This window comes from Vigna umbellata, chromosome 8 (genome assembly GCF_029865625.1).
Source record: "Vigna umbellata cultivar VRB3 chromosome 8, Vumbellata_1.0, whole genome shotgun sequence".
Taxonomy (NCBI): domain Eukaryota; kingdom Viridiplantae; phylum Streptophyta; class Magnoliopsida; order Fabales; family Fabaceae; genus Vigna; species Vigna umbellata.
Window position 1 is genome coordinate 21603272 of NC_142172.1, and position 16288 is coordinate 21619559.

Genomic DNA, 16288 nt, shown 5'->3' on the forward strand with positions numbered 1-16288 from the left:
AACTAATTAAAATTTATAATAGTATAAAAGTAAGAATAAATAAATAATATAGACAAATTAGTTTAAAAATAAAATAAATAGATAAAAAAGTAAAATAAATATTATGTACATGTAGAAGTAATATAAATATAATTAAAAAAATTAAAAATAGCAAATGGTTAAAAAAATTAACTTTTGAAACACTTGCTCAAAACAAAATGAATAATACCGTAAATTTGCTAGTATATTCTTTTCTTATATTATAATATATTAGAAATGCCTTTCTAGTAACTTCTTAAACAAAATAGAGTTTTCTTTTGGTAGAGAAAATTTTATATCCAAAACTTTTATTTTTAAAAATCAATGAAACTTATTTCTCAATATAGTATTTTTGTGCAAACTTCTGTAAATCCATAAAAAATATGTTAACTCACAATTTAGGACTTGTTTATTCTAAAATTAATTTTGAACTATTTAAAGCAATTGGAATGTGTTAAAAAATTAACTTCAAACACATTTCACATTATAACTTGTATCACTGAAGAATTGATAATGAACATTTTCCAAAGTGATACTTAGAATTATGCTTCATCATTGAACATCAACTTTACAGAATAATCAGCAAACTTTCCTCAATTGGCAAATGAAACCAATGTATTAAACAAATTATCCTCACTAGAGGGTTTTCAACATAAAAGAAGAAACGATGGGTCTATTTTCATTGTTTTGGGGAAGGTGTGTCTGGGGATGGAGACGATGATGAGTTGAAATGAGCTTCTGAGTTACTCAGACTTCTTAGCCAGACTTAATACCACTCCAATGGTAAGACTTGAGGCTACAAAACCAAGAGATTCCTCTGTGGAGACATGAAATCCTGAAGAGTGAATGAGCAGATGTGAAAAACCAAGCACAGTAAATTTTGTATAAATTAAGTTGACAAGCAATGTATACTCACCAAAATAGTCCAGGATCATCTTAACCCCAATAAATCCCAGAACAACAGCAATGGAGGGCTAAAGAAAACCAAAAATTGGAAATCAATAACAAGGATGAAAGTATAAGTAAACAGAAGCGTTGTAAGATACAACAATTAATATGCAACATGCTATGTAAGGAGACAACAAAATTCTAGGTAGCAGATTGTCCTGAGCTTAAATTAATGTTGGGACGCCCTTCTATGAACTTCAGTATAAAATACTAGATTAGTAAATATATGACATAGATGTTACAAACCAATCATAATTCGTTTCAAGACTTATTACATTGGATAAACTACTAATAGTCATAATTTAGAGTTCAAACGGATTATCGCGTAATGCTTTGAACCAAAAACCTTTGACAGAACAACCACGAATTTGAGATTCTCAATGATGTATCAAGTGGATCACCAACAATTTTGGTTTCTGAAAGGAATTTAATAAGCAATGTGCAATAAAAATAGCCCACATTAGGTGTACAAGAAAGTATTTAGTGTCCCGCAAATGCATTGGTAGATGTGCAGTATAGTACCCAGCGGTTTTATGCTAAGTTAACGTTAAGGTGACAGCAATACAATTGCAATTGGTTTTTATTCTTTCATTTCAATTTGTGATTATTGATTGCTATTCTATTTTAGATTATCTTAGGGAGTGAGGACTGCAAATAAACCATCAATGTAAATAGTAGAGCTGTCAATTTGGTCCACCCCACAAGGCTTGACCCTGACCCACATGGATTAAGGTCAAAAAATCCCATAAGATCAAAATGTCCATAAAAACCCTGTTGTCTAAGACCAGTCCATGGACTTTCTTTTTAAACATGACAATTATTAACTTTTTTAAATATTTTATTAGACATTCGGTTTAGACTAGCTTGTCTTGACTTTCAATCGACTTTTAATCTGAATAGATCTAACTTGACCTTCAGCCACACAGGCTAGGGTCAACTTTCAGCCCAGGCTAGCCCATCTGACCTTTTGATAACTTTTTGTTGCTGTCCTACATGACTAAGGCATTCCTTTAGTATAATCATGAAAATTGTCTATCTTCCTTGAAGGATAAATTTGCAGTAACTTTTGTTTTCCACTCATCATAACTCAAACACATGTCTATTTTCCTGCAATAATTGTGCTCCCGATAAAAAAAAGAGCATTTTTTTCAAGGACAATTTAGGATGAAGTAGAAAATTTCTATACGAAGCAGGAAGCCCAAGGAAGCAACAATTTGAAATGATATCAGAACCATAGTTTAAGTCCCAACAGTAATACACATGGTCATGTTAAATGATAGACATGTAAACGGAAAAAGTTATGCAGCAGCCAAGGTATATCAAAACAGACAAAGTCAATATTTACCTGTAAGTATTTCAACTCAGACATACCCTCCGATACTATTAAATAAAGCGACCTTAAACCTACATTTGACAAACAGAAGTGGTTTAAATACAAATAAACTTCTGAGAAAAAGCATCCATAATTGGACAGATACACACGTGATGAGAGTACGACAAGAATGAACTATTTTGCCTCTCTGCGCTCCATAGGGCAGTGAAGTACGGAAATATAATATAGTTAGAAAATAACAGTTTCTGTGCAACAAATTCTCAGTTATAAAATTATATACTACAGCATGTTGCCCAATAAAATAGATGAACTATACCGTTCAAATCTTTAACTTTAGTTTGTAAGCTTTCTGGGAATCAGTATAGTATACTAAAGGAATACAAATCCCAATTCCAAAACATTATAGAAAACAAATTCAGATATGCATGAGGGGAATGTAAGCAAAGAGAACGTACCCAAAATGGCAAAAAGATTAGAAGTAAAGACTATAAATGGATCCCGCGTTACACCAAATACTGCAGGTATTGAGTCAACCTAAAGGAAAACTGAGTTAACATTCCAATGCGAACTTAACTAGACATTCCATACGAAATAGATGGAGGAGAAAAACCTACTGCAAATGCAATGTCACTGAGCTCAATAACAGCTACCGTAAGAAGCAACGGGGTGGCCTGCCCAAAATGTTTGATCCCTGTTAGAAATCAAGTTCAAATTAATTTAATTCATAAAAAATATTTTTTTACTGAAATAGAAGGAACAACTATGATGTAGTAAAAAGTTCAATGTAATCATACTGAGAAAAATATAAAAATTAATCAAAATAAAGATGATTAGTAATTTACAACTTACTTTCCACACCCCACCAAGATTTGTTATGAATCGATCTCCATCATAGTACGCTGCAATAATTTTGTCAGAAATATGATTTTAGATGATAAGCGAACAACACAGTAAAACTTGAATCAGTGCAGACAATGACATGCCAAGTGAAAAAGCAATGTTGTCAATCGTAGATTGCGGAAAATGGCGGAAAGTCAATAATCTGCAACATCATATTGCGGAAGTCACAAAACAGTTGAAATATGTTAGATTAATTATATATCTATAGAACTTAAGTTGTTCGCAAAATAAATAAAAATTAATATTATGTTAACTCCAGAAGTCCAATTGGTTTAAGATTTGTCAGTGATGACAAGACTATGCAGCACACCACAACCACAACAATGATAGCAGTTGCAATAGGAGACAGTTGCAATCATGGATTTGAGAAATTCCAGAATGTGATAGCACTATAGCAGCTATCTAACAACGCTAATGAAATTTATATGCCAACTCTGGAAATTAGGTTAAATGGAAATTGATATATTTATTACAAAGAGATCATACAAGATATATACGGGAGACCTAAGCTATTTTAGGAAATATAATAACTATATTCTATTCTAGAATCCCTTGATTTATGGGATTGTCCCTATTTATTCAAATCTGTACTGATTACAATAAAATATATACTTGTTATGAAATACACAAATTTCCTAATTTATTCTTTCCTAAAATACTATTTGATTTCCCACACTCCCCCTCAAGCTGGTGAATAGATGTTTTCCATTCCCAGCTTGGATACAATCTTCTCAAAATTGTGGCAGCCCAGCCCCTTGGTAAGAATGTCTGCAATTTGATCTTGAGAGGACACATATGGAGTGCATATCAAGCCACTATCAAGCTTTTCTTTGATGAAGTGTCTGTCTACTTCAATATGCTTTGTTCTATCATGCTGCACTGGGTTGTGGGCTATGCTGATTGCTGACTTATTATCACAATAGAGCTTCATAGGTTCTTCCCATTTTATCCTCAAGTCTTCTAAGATGATTTTAAGCCATAGCAACTCACATATACCTTGTGCCATGGCTCGGAATTCCGCTTCAGCACTGGACCGAGCCACTACACCCTGCTTTTTGCTTCTCCAAGTCACAAGATTTCCTCCAAGAAAGGTGCAATATCCTGTAGTTGACCTCCTATCCACAGTTGACCCTGCATAATCAGCATCAGTATAGGCTTCAAGCTTCACATTACCATTCCTTTTGAATAGAATCCCTCTTCCTGGAGTTCCTTTAAGGTACTGTAAAATTCTGTGGGCAGCTTGTAAATGGGTCTCCTTTGGGCTATGCATAAATTGGCTAATTAAACTCACTGCATAGGCAATATCTGGCCTGGTATGAGACAAATATATAAGTCTGCCCACTAATCGCTGGTACATCTCTTTTTCAACAGCAACGTCTTCTTCTGCATTTCCAAGCTTTATGTTTGGTTCTAATGGGGTACTAGCAGGTTTGCACGCTGCCTTGCCAGTTTCCTTGAGCAAATCAGTGATATACTTCTACTGGGATATAAATATCCCTTTCTTGGAGTGGGCAACTTCAATTCCCAAAAAATATTTTAGTTTTCCCAAGGTCTTGATCTCAAATTCCTTGCCCAAGCCTTGGCTCAACAATCGCTGCTCTTCTTTATCATCTCCAGTTAATATTATGTCATCCACATACACCAATAATATTGTTACTCCCCCTGACTTAGAATGTTTAAAGAACAAAGTATGGTCCCCTTGGCTTTGTTTGTAACCTAGACCTATCATAACTTTAGTAAACCTGCCAAACCATGCACGGGGGGACTGTTTTAGCCTATATAATGCCTTTTTCAGCTTGCAAACAGTGTTGGTAACAACGTCTCTACCGTATCCCGGAGGTATCTCCATATAAATTTCTTCTTCAAGGTCTCCATGTAGGAAAGCATTCTTAACATCAAATTGTTCCAAGTTCCAGCCATAATTGGCAGCAAGAGACAATATCACCCTAACTGTGTTCATTTTGGCAACCGGAGCAAAGGTCTCCAAATAATCAACTCCATAGGTTTGGGTGAACCCTTTGGCAACTAGTCTTGCCGTATATCTCTCAATTGATCCATCAGCCTTGTATTTCACTGTATAAACCCACTTACATCCAACTGGCCTCTTTCCTATTGGTAAGGTGACTAACTCCCAGATGTTGTTCTTCTCTAACGCCTCCATCTCTACATCCATGGCTTGCCTCCATTTTCTGTCAGACAATGCCTCAGATAGGGTATTAGGTAGGAGTGTAGTGTTTAGGTTTACTAGGAAGGCTTTATGGGTAGGAGAGAAATTTTCAAAGGACAGGTAATTTGAGAGAGGGTAGATTGGCTGTTTGGTGCATTTTCTTGGCCCTTTTCTAATGGCAATTGGGAGGTCAAGATCATTTTGGGTTTCAATTTCAAGATCATTTTGGGTTTCAATTTCAGCCTGCACAGCTGGAGAAAAAATTGTTACCTCTTTTTGTGGATTTGAGTTGGATTCTTGAACATTGCTTGATCCTGGAATGGCCTTAGTCTTTCTTGAGTATACCAGCTTCTTACCAAATTTTCCAGCTTCAACATCTCCTTGATCAGCTTCACAATTAATTTCACTTTCTTGACCTATTTCACTTGGTACAGCTTCAATTTGATCTAGTTTAGGTTCAAATATCAGGTATGGAAGAATGGGAAAACCAGAATTACTACTTTCCTTATCTTCCCTGAAACTCTCCCCCGGAAGATAAGGTTGATGGAAATAGCCCTCTTGTTCATTGAAGGTAACATCCCTAGACACAAAGAATTTTTTGGATGGGGGGTGGTAGCATTTATACCCTTTCTGAGTGAGTGAGTAACCAACAAAGACACACTTTAAGGCTCTAGGATCAAGTTTCCCCCTGTCTGTATTATGAATATGGACATATGAGATGCACCCAAAAACTCTTGGTTTAAGATTATTTGTAGTGGATAGGTTTGGATAGAAAGACGACAAAGCTTCCATAGGGCTTTTTGATCCTAAGACTCTAGAGGGTAGTCTATTGATAAGGTGTGTTGCTGTAAGAACAGCTTCCCCCCAGAGATTTTTTGGAACACTATTTTGGAACAACAATGCCCGAGTCTGATTTAATAGATGCCCATTTTTTCTTTCTGCGACCCCATTCTGCTGTGGTGTTTTGACACAAGAGGACTCATGAATTATACCTTCTTTTTGACAAAAAGAATTAAGGACATGATTGAAGTAATCTTTGGCATTATCTGACCTAAGCCTCTTAATATTAACACCAAACTGACCTTTTATCAGGGAGTGGAAGTTTAGGAAGACAGAACTGACTTCTGATTTTTGTTTAAGTAGGAAAACCCAAGTGACCCTTGTACAATCATCTATAAAGGTGACAAACCATCGAGCACCAGACACATTTGAAACATTAGAAGGTCCCCATACATCAGTATGAACAAGATAAAAGGGGAAATTGCTAATTTTATTACTTATTGGAAAAGATACACGCTTGTGCTTAGCAAGTTCACACACCTCACAATGAAGACTCTCAACATCTAACTTTGTAAACAGAGAGGGAAACATAATTTTGATCACTCCAAAGGAGGGATGTCCCAACCGACAATGATAAAGCATGATTTTTTCTCTGTTGGTCATCAAAGATTCAGATATAAAGGAATGAGAGATTCTGTTTTTGTTGTACAGATTTGGATCTTCAAGATACTAAAGGCCATTCCATTCTCTAGCATGTCCAATCATCCTCCCCGAATCCTTGTCCTGAAATACACAATGATCGTTGTAAAAAACAACCTTACATGACAAATCCTTTATAAGTTTTCGTATAGAGACTAGGTTGGTGGACAGCTTTGGGACATGGAGAACATCTTTTAAGGTTATTAAAGAATTGATTTGGATATTTCCTTGACCAGCTGCAGTTATAAGGGTTCCATCTGCTGTGGCAATTTTCTTGTTGCTGGGACATGGGGAATATGTGGAGAAGTGTTTGGCTAATGGTGTCATGTGGTCTGTGGCTCCAGAGTCCAATATCCAGTAATTGTTAAAGGGTGTATCTGAGACATTTAATCCAAAAGAAAGTGGAAACTTACCTGAATATGCCAAAGAACACACACCTGTAGGTTTTTCCAGCTTACTAAGAAAGGTTCTCACCCTTTCTATCTCCTCTTGATTAAGATGGGCAGCAGCTTCTGGATTATTTCCTTCATTTGTTCCAGCAGCAACATAAACTTGTCCTCCTTTCCTTGAGGGGCCTCCACTGTGTCCCCCTTCTCGATCTCGATTTAAAGGCTTCCCATGCAACTTCCAGCACTTCTCTCGGGTATGACGAGGCTTATTGCAGTAGGTACACCAGAGACCATCACCTTTTCTCTCCACATTTGCTGATCCTCCTTTCTTTTGTTCGGCTACCATGGCCAACGTCTGTTCTCCTTTATGGTCAGCCACCATTGCTGAGTTCTCTACTACTGCTGGACTCTCCAACATGAGACCCCTTTTGCTTTCTTCACTTCTCACAATAGCCACCACTTCATTGAAGCATGGTACCTTTTGCTTCCCCAATATTTGAATCCTAACTTGATCAAATTCAGGATTCAAACCAACAAGGAAATCATAAACTCTGTCTTGTTCGATATATTCCTTGAGAAGTGCTGAATCTTCAGTACATTTGGCTTTTATGACTCTATAATGGTCTAGCTCCATCCATAATGATTTCAACTGATTGGCATATTCTGTAACAGTCTTGTTCCCTTGTTTTGCTGCCAAAGTTTTCACCTTTACGTCATATACTTGAGCAGCATCTTTGGCTTTAGAGTAGGTTTGCTCTACAGCATCCCAAATCTCTTTTGCCGAATTAAGGAACATGCATGTGTCGCTGATTTCTGGAATCATTGAATTCCACAGCCACGCCATGATCATTGAATCTTCCTCATCCCATGTAGTAAACTTGGAATCCTCCTGTTTGGGTCCAGACTCCATCAGGTGACTCAACTTCCCCTTTCCCTTCAGCACTGTACGAACAAGTTTGGCCCACTTCAAATAATTTCTTCCATTGAGTCGATATGCAGAATGGATATTCTGCAGTTCTCCAGGAAGCTGGGAATGGGAATTCCCTGTTTCTGGGGTTGGGTTCACAACTTCCTCTTCCCTTGACATCATAGCAAGAAGATGGCTGAGCGGAAAAAAGGAAAGGCTGTGCAATTAAGGCACAGAGAAGACAGCAGCAACAGAAGATTGAGCGATAGAGAAGGTTGCAATAGCAAGGGAAAAAAATGTAATGAATATAGGAAAAGATGCAGCAGCAATGCAGGCTGCCGTCTTAGGGTTAAGAAAAATGCAGCAGCAATGCAGGCTGCCGTCTTAGGGTTTACAATGCGCAGACAGAGCTTCCTAGATCGGAAGCTCTGATACCATCTGGAAATTAGGTTAAATGGAAATTGATATATTTATTACAAAGAGATCATACAAGATATATACGGGAGACCTAAGCTATTTTAGGAAATATAATAACTATATTCTATTCTAGAATCCCTTGATTTATGGGATTGTCCCTATTTATTCAAATCTATACCGATTACAATAAAATATATACTTGTTATGAAATACACAAATTTCCTAATTTATTCTTTCCTAAAATACTATTTGATTTCCCACACCAACAATATATTTTGTCAATTACATTGACCCAGGTAGAATGAGCATAAAAGTAACTATGTAGCTACGCCTTTGTTTATCCATGTATTCTAATCAAACATTCCAAAAAGGAACCGTGGATCAACCCAATATAAAAAAGTATTCCAGGTTATACTAGAAGGAAGCTACAATAGGATATACCTTTCTCCACAATTCTGGTCAAAATATATTTTAAGAAATTTTAGATTTTATTCCCATGAATTTAATTTGTTATATTCTCTATATCTTACTATTATTACTAGAATAACAATCCCACAATTTCAGGGATTTGTTCCGTAGAATAGGTTGTTCATTCAATAAGCTCTTGTGTATATATCCAATCCATGTAAGGAGACAAATAATAAGAAATATATTCTCTCTCCTAAATTTAAGATGGTATCAGAGCTCCTGATCCTTGGAAACCTCTATCCGTGTGATTTGATTGCAGCCTTCATTACTGTCCAACCCTAGAGTTCCATCACATTCATTGATGTCCAACCATAGAGTTCCATAGCAGGCTTGATTGCTACCCAACCCTAGAGTTTCATCACAGCCTTCGTTCCTACGTAATCTCAAACACTCATCATCAGTCTTCGTGTTTGGTGCCTTAATTGCATATTTTTGTAATGGTTGAAATGGAAGATGGTATCTGTGAAATAGTAGAGAAGATTAGGAGAAATCTCCCTTATGTGTTTAGCATACACATAGGGTAGTTTATTTATAATGTAAGATAAGGGTTAAACCCTAAATACAGAATGGGCTACGCCCAATTAACATAAACACACAACTTAACATCTAACACTCCCCCTCAAGCTGGAGCATATAAATCATATGTTCCAAGCTTGTTACAAAGATAGTCAATTCTAGGTCCTCTTAGTGAATATGTCTGCCAACTGGTTGCTTGAGTTAACGAACTCAGTCTTGATATCTCCGGATATGATTTTTTCTCTAATAAAATGACAATCAACTTCAATGTGTTTGGTTCTCTCATGGAAGACAGGGTTAGAGCTAATATGAAGAGTGTGAGAACCTGATAAATTAATACACACTAATCCATAATCTGATCACTATTTTACTGCACCGTGCCAATTCAAATTTCACTTACACTTCACTGCATGCATCTGCCAAGTGTAATGTTTGAATGTTTGGAATTTAGATAGTGGAAAACATTTGGCAGTGGACGAATGGATGTTCATTCTGCGTAAGAGGGAAATCAATTTCACTCTCTTAAATTCTGCATACACTGAATGACATCTGTTATGTTGGAAGCTTCTAAAAGCTGTAGTGGAAGCCAGGTGGCATTGCATGAGTGCTTCACCGTTTGAAGAGGAAGAGAAAAACAATTTCTCTGAAAACATCTCTCTCCTTCCCATGCAATCTTCTTCTTTCTCTCGAATTCTGATTTCTCATCTTCTCTGTATTTCCCTGCACTCTTTCATCTTCTCTCTAAGATAACTCACTATCAATTCCTCCAATCCTATTTCAGACACCGTAGAAACCTCCTCTCGCTGTGAGCATCATTTTGATCCGAACAGAACTGAGAACTGATCTGGTAAGTTCTCGTCCCTGCACTTGGTCTGTTTTAGTTCATGCGAACCAAATCCTGGTTGCATGCATGGGTTATAGGTTTGAATCTGATGTCCTTTTTGGTATCAGATTTAGTGGAATTGGTTGAGTGAATTCCTGGATAGAAAGCCGTGAGTGCAAGAGTGAAATTCTAAGCAATTGGAAGTACACTGCAGTAACAGGTAAGGGAAGCTTTAGGGATTTAATTTAATACTGTTTGATTGTATGAAAGCAATGTAATGTACTGGAATGTCTGAACTGCATGACAGAAATTATGTTTGAGTGTGCATAAATGAGTATGGTAGTACCGGATGTTGGAATTGTATGAAATATATTAATTTTTGGAGTCTGCATGCGAGATTCTATTGTACTGGTTGTATATGATTGATAAAATTTGAAACTGTATGTGGATGATGCTATTGTTTGAACTGTATGCAGAAAATGATATGTATGAGTAGAACTTTGATTGAATTCTGTATAAATTGGAAAGATGATTTTACTGTATATTGATGATGATATGTTGAACTGGAAAATTCTGTATTTAGGAGATGATAATACGAATTCTGTAATGTATGAAATTATGTTGAAGATAAATTCTAAGTCTATGAATTGTATGAAAACTGTGAGGTTATCGTGAATGAAAAATCTGGAAATCTGATCTTCTCTGATTGATCATGAACGCTCGTCATCGAACGGTCTTATACCGTTCGGTTTCCCTGGAAAATTTCTTAGAATGAGGATCCTTTCATTTGGAAAGGACTCTGGTTGTGAACGAGCGTTATTTGTGTGAAGGATTAAGTTTGAGCGTTCGGTTCAGCTTAACGTGCCCAACAATTCAAATAAATTGAAAGTACTTAGAGCGTTCGGTTTTGTTTATTAGCATTCGTCATAAGCAGCGCTTAGTATTATACTGAGCGTTCGTCCAAATGAACTCTCGATCTTAGATTGAGCGTTCGTCCTAGTTAGCGTTCGGTCTGTTACCGAACGATCGTTATGATGCACGTTCGTTCAAGTGCACGTTCGTTCAATTACGCGTTCGTTCTATTTGGCGCTCGGTCATTGGTCTGGTGTTCGTCCGAGCAGCGTTCGGTTTTGTAATTGAACGCTCGTCTTTCATGGCTTCGTGAGCGAACGTATCTGGCGTTCGTTCAAATTATTAATTTACGTTCGGTCTTTGACTGGCAGTGTTGCTTTCTGAATTCAATCATATTTGGTTGTTTATCTAAATATTTCTTACTGGCTTTATTCTTTGGATTCTGCCTGGAGTCTTTATACTTAAAATTTTTCTAAGTATTATCCATAATTTCTAAGATCAAGCTATTCAAAGTATTAAGTGTCATCAAGTATCAAGTGGATAAATGGCTCGTTTCTCTTGTTCAGAAACGTGGATGTATGAGTACTGCAACATGTTCTTTCTTATCTAATGAATGATGGATGTTCCTTAAAAGTAAGAGAGTGAATACAGAATGAAAATTTGATTAAGAGAAATTGTGAAAATGTGCGAATGATGATTTGAATGGATTTATGGGATTGGATTGTGAAAGAGCGTTCCAAGGAGGAACTTCTTATGATGTGAATATGAGAAGTAGTGTAGTATGACCATGGATAAGCTACTGATGGCTGTTCATCCTGATATTCCGTGATTGCTTATCCTCATGTAGAGGAGAGTAGTTCATGCGTGGGAATGGCAGGAGGCACTAGTCCTACATAGTACTTTGGGCTGATAAGGGTTAACCTCGGGTGGCAGCTGTTGAGGGTATCCCAGTTACTACATCACCCGGGTGCAAGAACGCCTGTAGATACATGGATCATACAGTCCGGACAGTCTTTAATTATGAGAATTTGGATGAGTTACTGTATGCGTGGATATGTGTTTAATATTGTATGAATTGTATGACTGATTTTATATGTTAAATTATGTTGATTGTATTGAATTAAATTACCTAAGCTTACCCTTGCAAATTTCCTTGTGTTGTCTACTGTTCTGTATGTCCGTCTTGTCAATGCAATGATCATCCGTTATGGATGTGAGCAGATGGTGAGGCACCCCTTGAAACCATGCTGGAAGAAGAAAATTTGGAGGATGCCAACCTTGTGGAAGTTGAAGTTAAAGCTGAGCAGTAGAGGCGCGTTTCTGTAGTAGCTTTAGTTAGTTTTTCTGTACTGTATTTTGACATTTCTGTATATAGTTATGCAGAATAGTAAATCAGAACTGGTTTCTGTATTTATTTTGAATTCTGAATACTGTAAAGTGCTGCATATTCAGTTTTAAATATGTGTGAGCAGTTGATGTAAATTGCTGTACGTGCTGTTTTCTTTTTGAGCAGCTACTGTAAATATTAAGACTGTACTGTATTTTCTGTAAATGTGATTAGTTCTGATTAATGGTGATTACTATTTATTGGGATGTTACATTTATTGGTATCAGAGCAGTTTTGTTCTTTTAAGGACATGTAGGGTATGAGTGCACTGTGCTTTTCGTTGTGTGCTTGTTGTATTAAATTTTAACTCTTGAACATAACTAACGTACGTTTTCTCTGGTCCAGAAAACGAATGGCTCCTAGACTTCCTCCCCCACCTCAGCCGAATGAATCTGATGCACCAAATAATGCACGTGTGTTGGAGGCAGTCATAGACAGGCTTCAATAACAAAACACGACCTTGATTGAGCAGAACGCTGCCTTGATGAGGCAAAACCAGGAAGCACTGAATAGCTTGGAGGCTTCGCGGGTTAGTTCTGAGGCAACGCAGAGACAGTTGATGGACATGCTGTCTGCTGCGAGAGGCACACCAGGAGCCTCTTCTTCTACTGCTACACCTCATGCAGAATGGAGTTTGGAGAGTTTCTTACAACACCACCCAGCCAAATTTAATGGGAAAGGACTGTCGGATGAAGCGGATCAGTGGTTGAGGGATATGGAACGGATCTATGATGCAAAAAGATGTCCAGATGACAACCGTTTGGCGTTTACAGAATATTTGTTAACCGGTGAGGCTAGTCACTGGTGGACGAGCATGAAAGCCATATTGAGGGACGCGCAGAATCCCATTAATTGGGAGGTTTTTAGAGCAAAATTTTATGAAGAATATTTCCCGGACAGTGTGCGGTTTGCAAAGGAGGTGGAGTTCCTTCAGTTGGTACAGGGTGGTATGTCTGTCTCAGAATACACCAACAAATTCAAACATCTGGTCCGTTTTAATACCATGGCTACAAGCGAAGAATGGCAGTGCAGGAAGTTTGAGAATGGACTTAGAAGTGATTTGAAAGTGTTGATATCCTGCCTGTGCATTCGGTCTTTCCCTGCCATGGTTGAAAGAGCAAAGGTACTGGAGAAGAATGTGGCTGAGAACGAACAACAGAAGAAGCAGCAATTGAATAGGGGGCAGGTTACATCCAGAAACACAACTAACTTAAGAAGATCCCCATACGTTCGTCCAACTCAATCATCTGGTGGATCACAGGCCTTGGTCACTGTTGGCCAAACTGGACAGCCAAGGACTTTGACGTGCTATCAGTGTGGAGGACCACATTTGAGATGGGCTTGTCCTCAATTGACTGGAGTAAAGCATTGCAACAAATGTGGGAGAAATGGACACTCGGATCAGGAGTGTAATATGGGAGGCCGTGCGGTAATGAGACCTCCAAATGCTGGAAGGACTCAACAAGGTAGAGGTGGACGTGCACAAGCAACAGGAAGGGTGTACGCTATTACTGGTGCTGAAGCTGCTCGCTCAGGTACCCTTATCACCAGTACTTGTTTACTGTTTGGAAAGCCGTGTGGTGTATTATATGATTCGGGGGCGACTCACTCCTTCATCTCGAAGGCGTGTGTTGAGAAGTTGGGGCTAGTGGAGAGCGAGTTACAGTTCGATCTGGTGGTGTCAACCCCAGCGGCTGGTGGGATCAAGACATCTACAGTTTGTGTAAGATGTCCTATAGAAGTTGAGGGGCGTAGATATAAAGTTAATCTCATTTGCCTACCCCTTCAAGACTTAGAAGTAATTTTGGGGATGGATTGGCTGACTACCAATCATCCTCATTGATTGTGGGAAGAAGGAGTTAATATTTCCAGATGTAGAAGAAGAAGAACTGTCAATCACTGTTGGGCAGTTTAGGGAGGATATCATGGAGGGAGCAAGCTGTTTTCTAATAATGACGTATGAAGACAATGAGGTTGAGCGTTCAACCAATGTTGATAACAGTAGAGGACGAACTGTAGTAGATGAATTTCCGGATGTCTTTCCGGATGAAGTCCCTGGACTACCTCCCATTCGTGAGGTAGAATTCACAATTGATCTGGTAACCACTGCTGCACCCATCTCGGTTCAACCTTACAGAATGGCACCAGCTGAATTAGTGGAACTTAAGAAACAGATTGAGGAATTGATGGACAAGAGGTTCATCCGTCCAAGTGCTTCACCGTGGGGAGCACCTGTATTATTGGTAAAGAAGAAGGATGGCAGCTCCCGTCTCTGTATTGATTATAGGCAACTTAATAAGCTGACCATCAAGAACAAGTATCCACTGCCAAGGATAGACGATCTGCTGGATCAATTGCATGGTGTGCGTATTTTCAAAAATTGATTTACGTTCGGGCTATCATCAAATCAGAGTTAAAGAGGAGGACATTCAGAAGACTGCATTTCGGTCTCGTTATGGCCATTATGAGTATGTGGTGATGCCCTTTGGAGTGACAAACGCACCTGCAATCTTCATGGATTATATGAACAGAATTTTTAGATCGTACCTGGATAAATTTGTTGTGGTGTTTATTGATGACATCCTCATTTATTCCAAGAGCTTTGAAGAGCATGAAGACCATTTGAGGACTGTCTTGAGCGTATTGAGGGAGAAAGAGCTGTATGCCAAGCGTTCAAAGTGTGAATTCTGGATGAAGGAGATCCAATTTTTGGGACACGTTGTGTCTGCTGGTGGTATTGCAGTGGATCCAGCCAAGGTGAAGGCAGTGCTGGATTGGGAGAGTCCACGTTCAGTCACGGAGGTTAGGAGTTTTGTGGGACTCGCTGGCTACTATAGGAGGTTCATTGAGGGATTTTCTAAGATAGTAGCCCCTCTAACTTACCTCACCAGGAAGGACCAGCCATTTGCTTGGACAGATAGATGTGAGGAAAGCTTTCAGGAACTGAAGAAGAAATTAACAAGTGCTCCTGTGTTGGTGATTCCAGACACGGCCAAGCCTTTTGAAGTATATTGTGATGCGTCGTATCAAGGCTTGGGCTGTGTACTGATGCAGGAAAGAAAGGCAGTGGCATACGCTTCCAGGCAGTTGAAAGTTCATGAGAAGAATTACCCCACACACGACTTGGAGCTGGCAGCAGTGGTGTTTGCGTTAAAAATCTGGAGGCATTATCTGTATGGTGCAACGTTTCAAGTATTTAGTGATCACAAGAGTCTCAAGTACCTCTTTGATCAAAAGGAGTTGAATATGAGGCAAAGGAGGTGGCTTGAATTCTTGAAGGATTACGAATTTGAATTACTGTATCATCCTGGAAAAGCAAATGTGGTGGCTGATGCATTGAGTAGGAAAGCCGTAAGGGTCTCTGCAATGATGGTGAAGGAGCTGAATTTGGTGGAAAGCTTTAGAGATCTAAGATTGCAGTTTGACTTGGGAACGGACGTTATCAGATGCTGTAATCTCAGAATTTCCAGTGATGTGTTTGACAGAATTTGGATGAAGCAACGTGAGGATGAAGAATTGGTGAAAATCTTGAGCGTGCTTGGTACAGATCAGGCTAAGGGGTTCAATGCTGGAACGGATGGTCTACTGCGGTATATGGGAAGAACGTGCGTTCCAAAGGACAGTGAGTTGAAGAGGATAATAATGGAGGAGGGACATCACAGCCGTCTTAGCATGCATCCTGGC

The 16288-nt window shown here is 38.4% G+C and overlaps 1 protein-coding gene across 1 annotated transcript in view; it reads right to left on the reverse strand.

Moving 5' to 3' along the window:
- Nucleotides 1-472: 472 nt before the first annotated feature.
- Nucleotides 473-16288, reverse strand: part of PDE149 (integral membrane TerC family protein) — a 35372-nt gene continuing 19556 nt past the window's right edge. The window contains exons 9-14 of the mRNA XM_088097318.1: nt 3149-3198; nt 2914-2970; nt 2755-2833; nt 2312-2370; nt 935-992; nt 473-853 (exon numbers count right to left, since the gene is read on the reverse strand). Coding sequence (XP_087953444.1) covers nt 762-853; nt 935-992; nt 2312-2370; nt 2755-2833; nt 2914-2970; nt 3149-3198 — 395 coding nt within the window. The 3' untranslated portion in view covers nt 473-761. The remainder of the gene's footprint in view (nt 854-934; nt 993-2311; nt 2371-2754; nt 2834-2913; nt 2971-3148; nt 3199-16288) is intronic.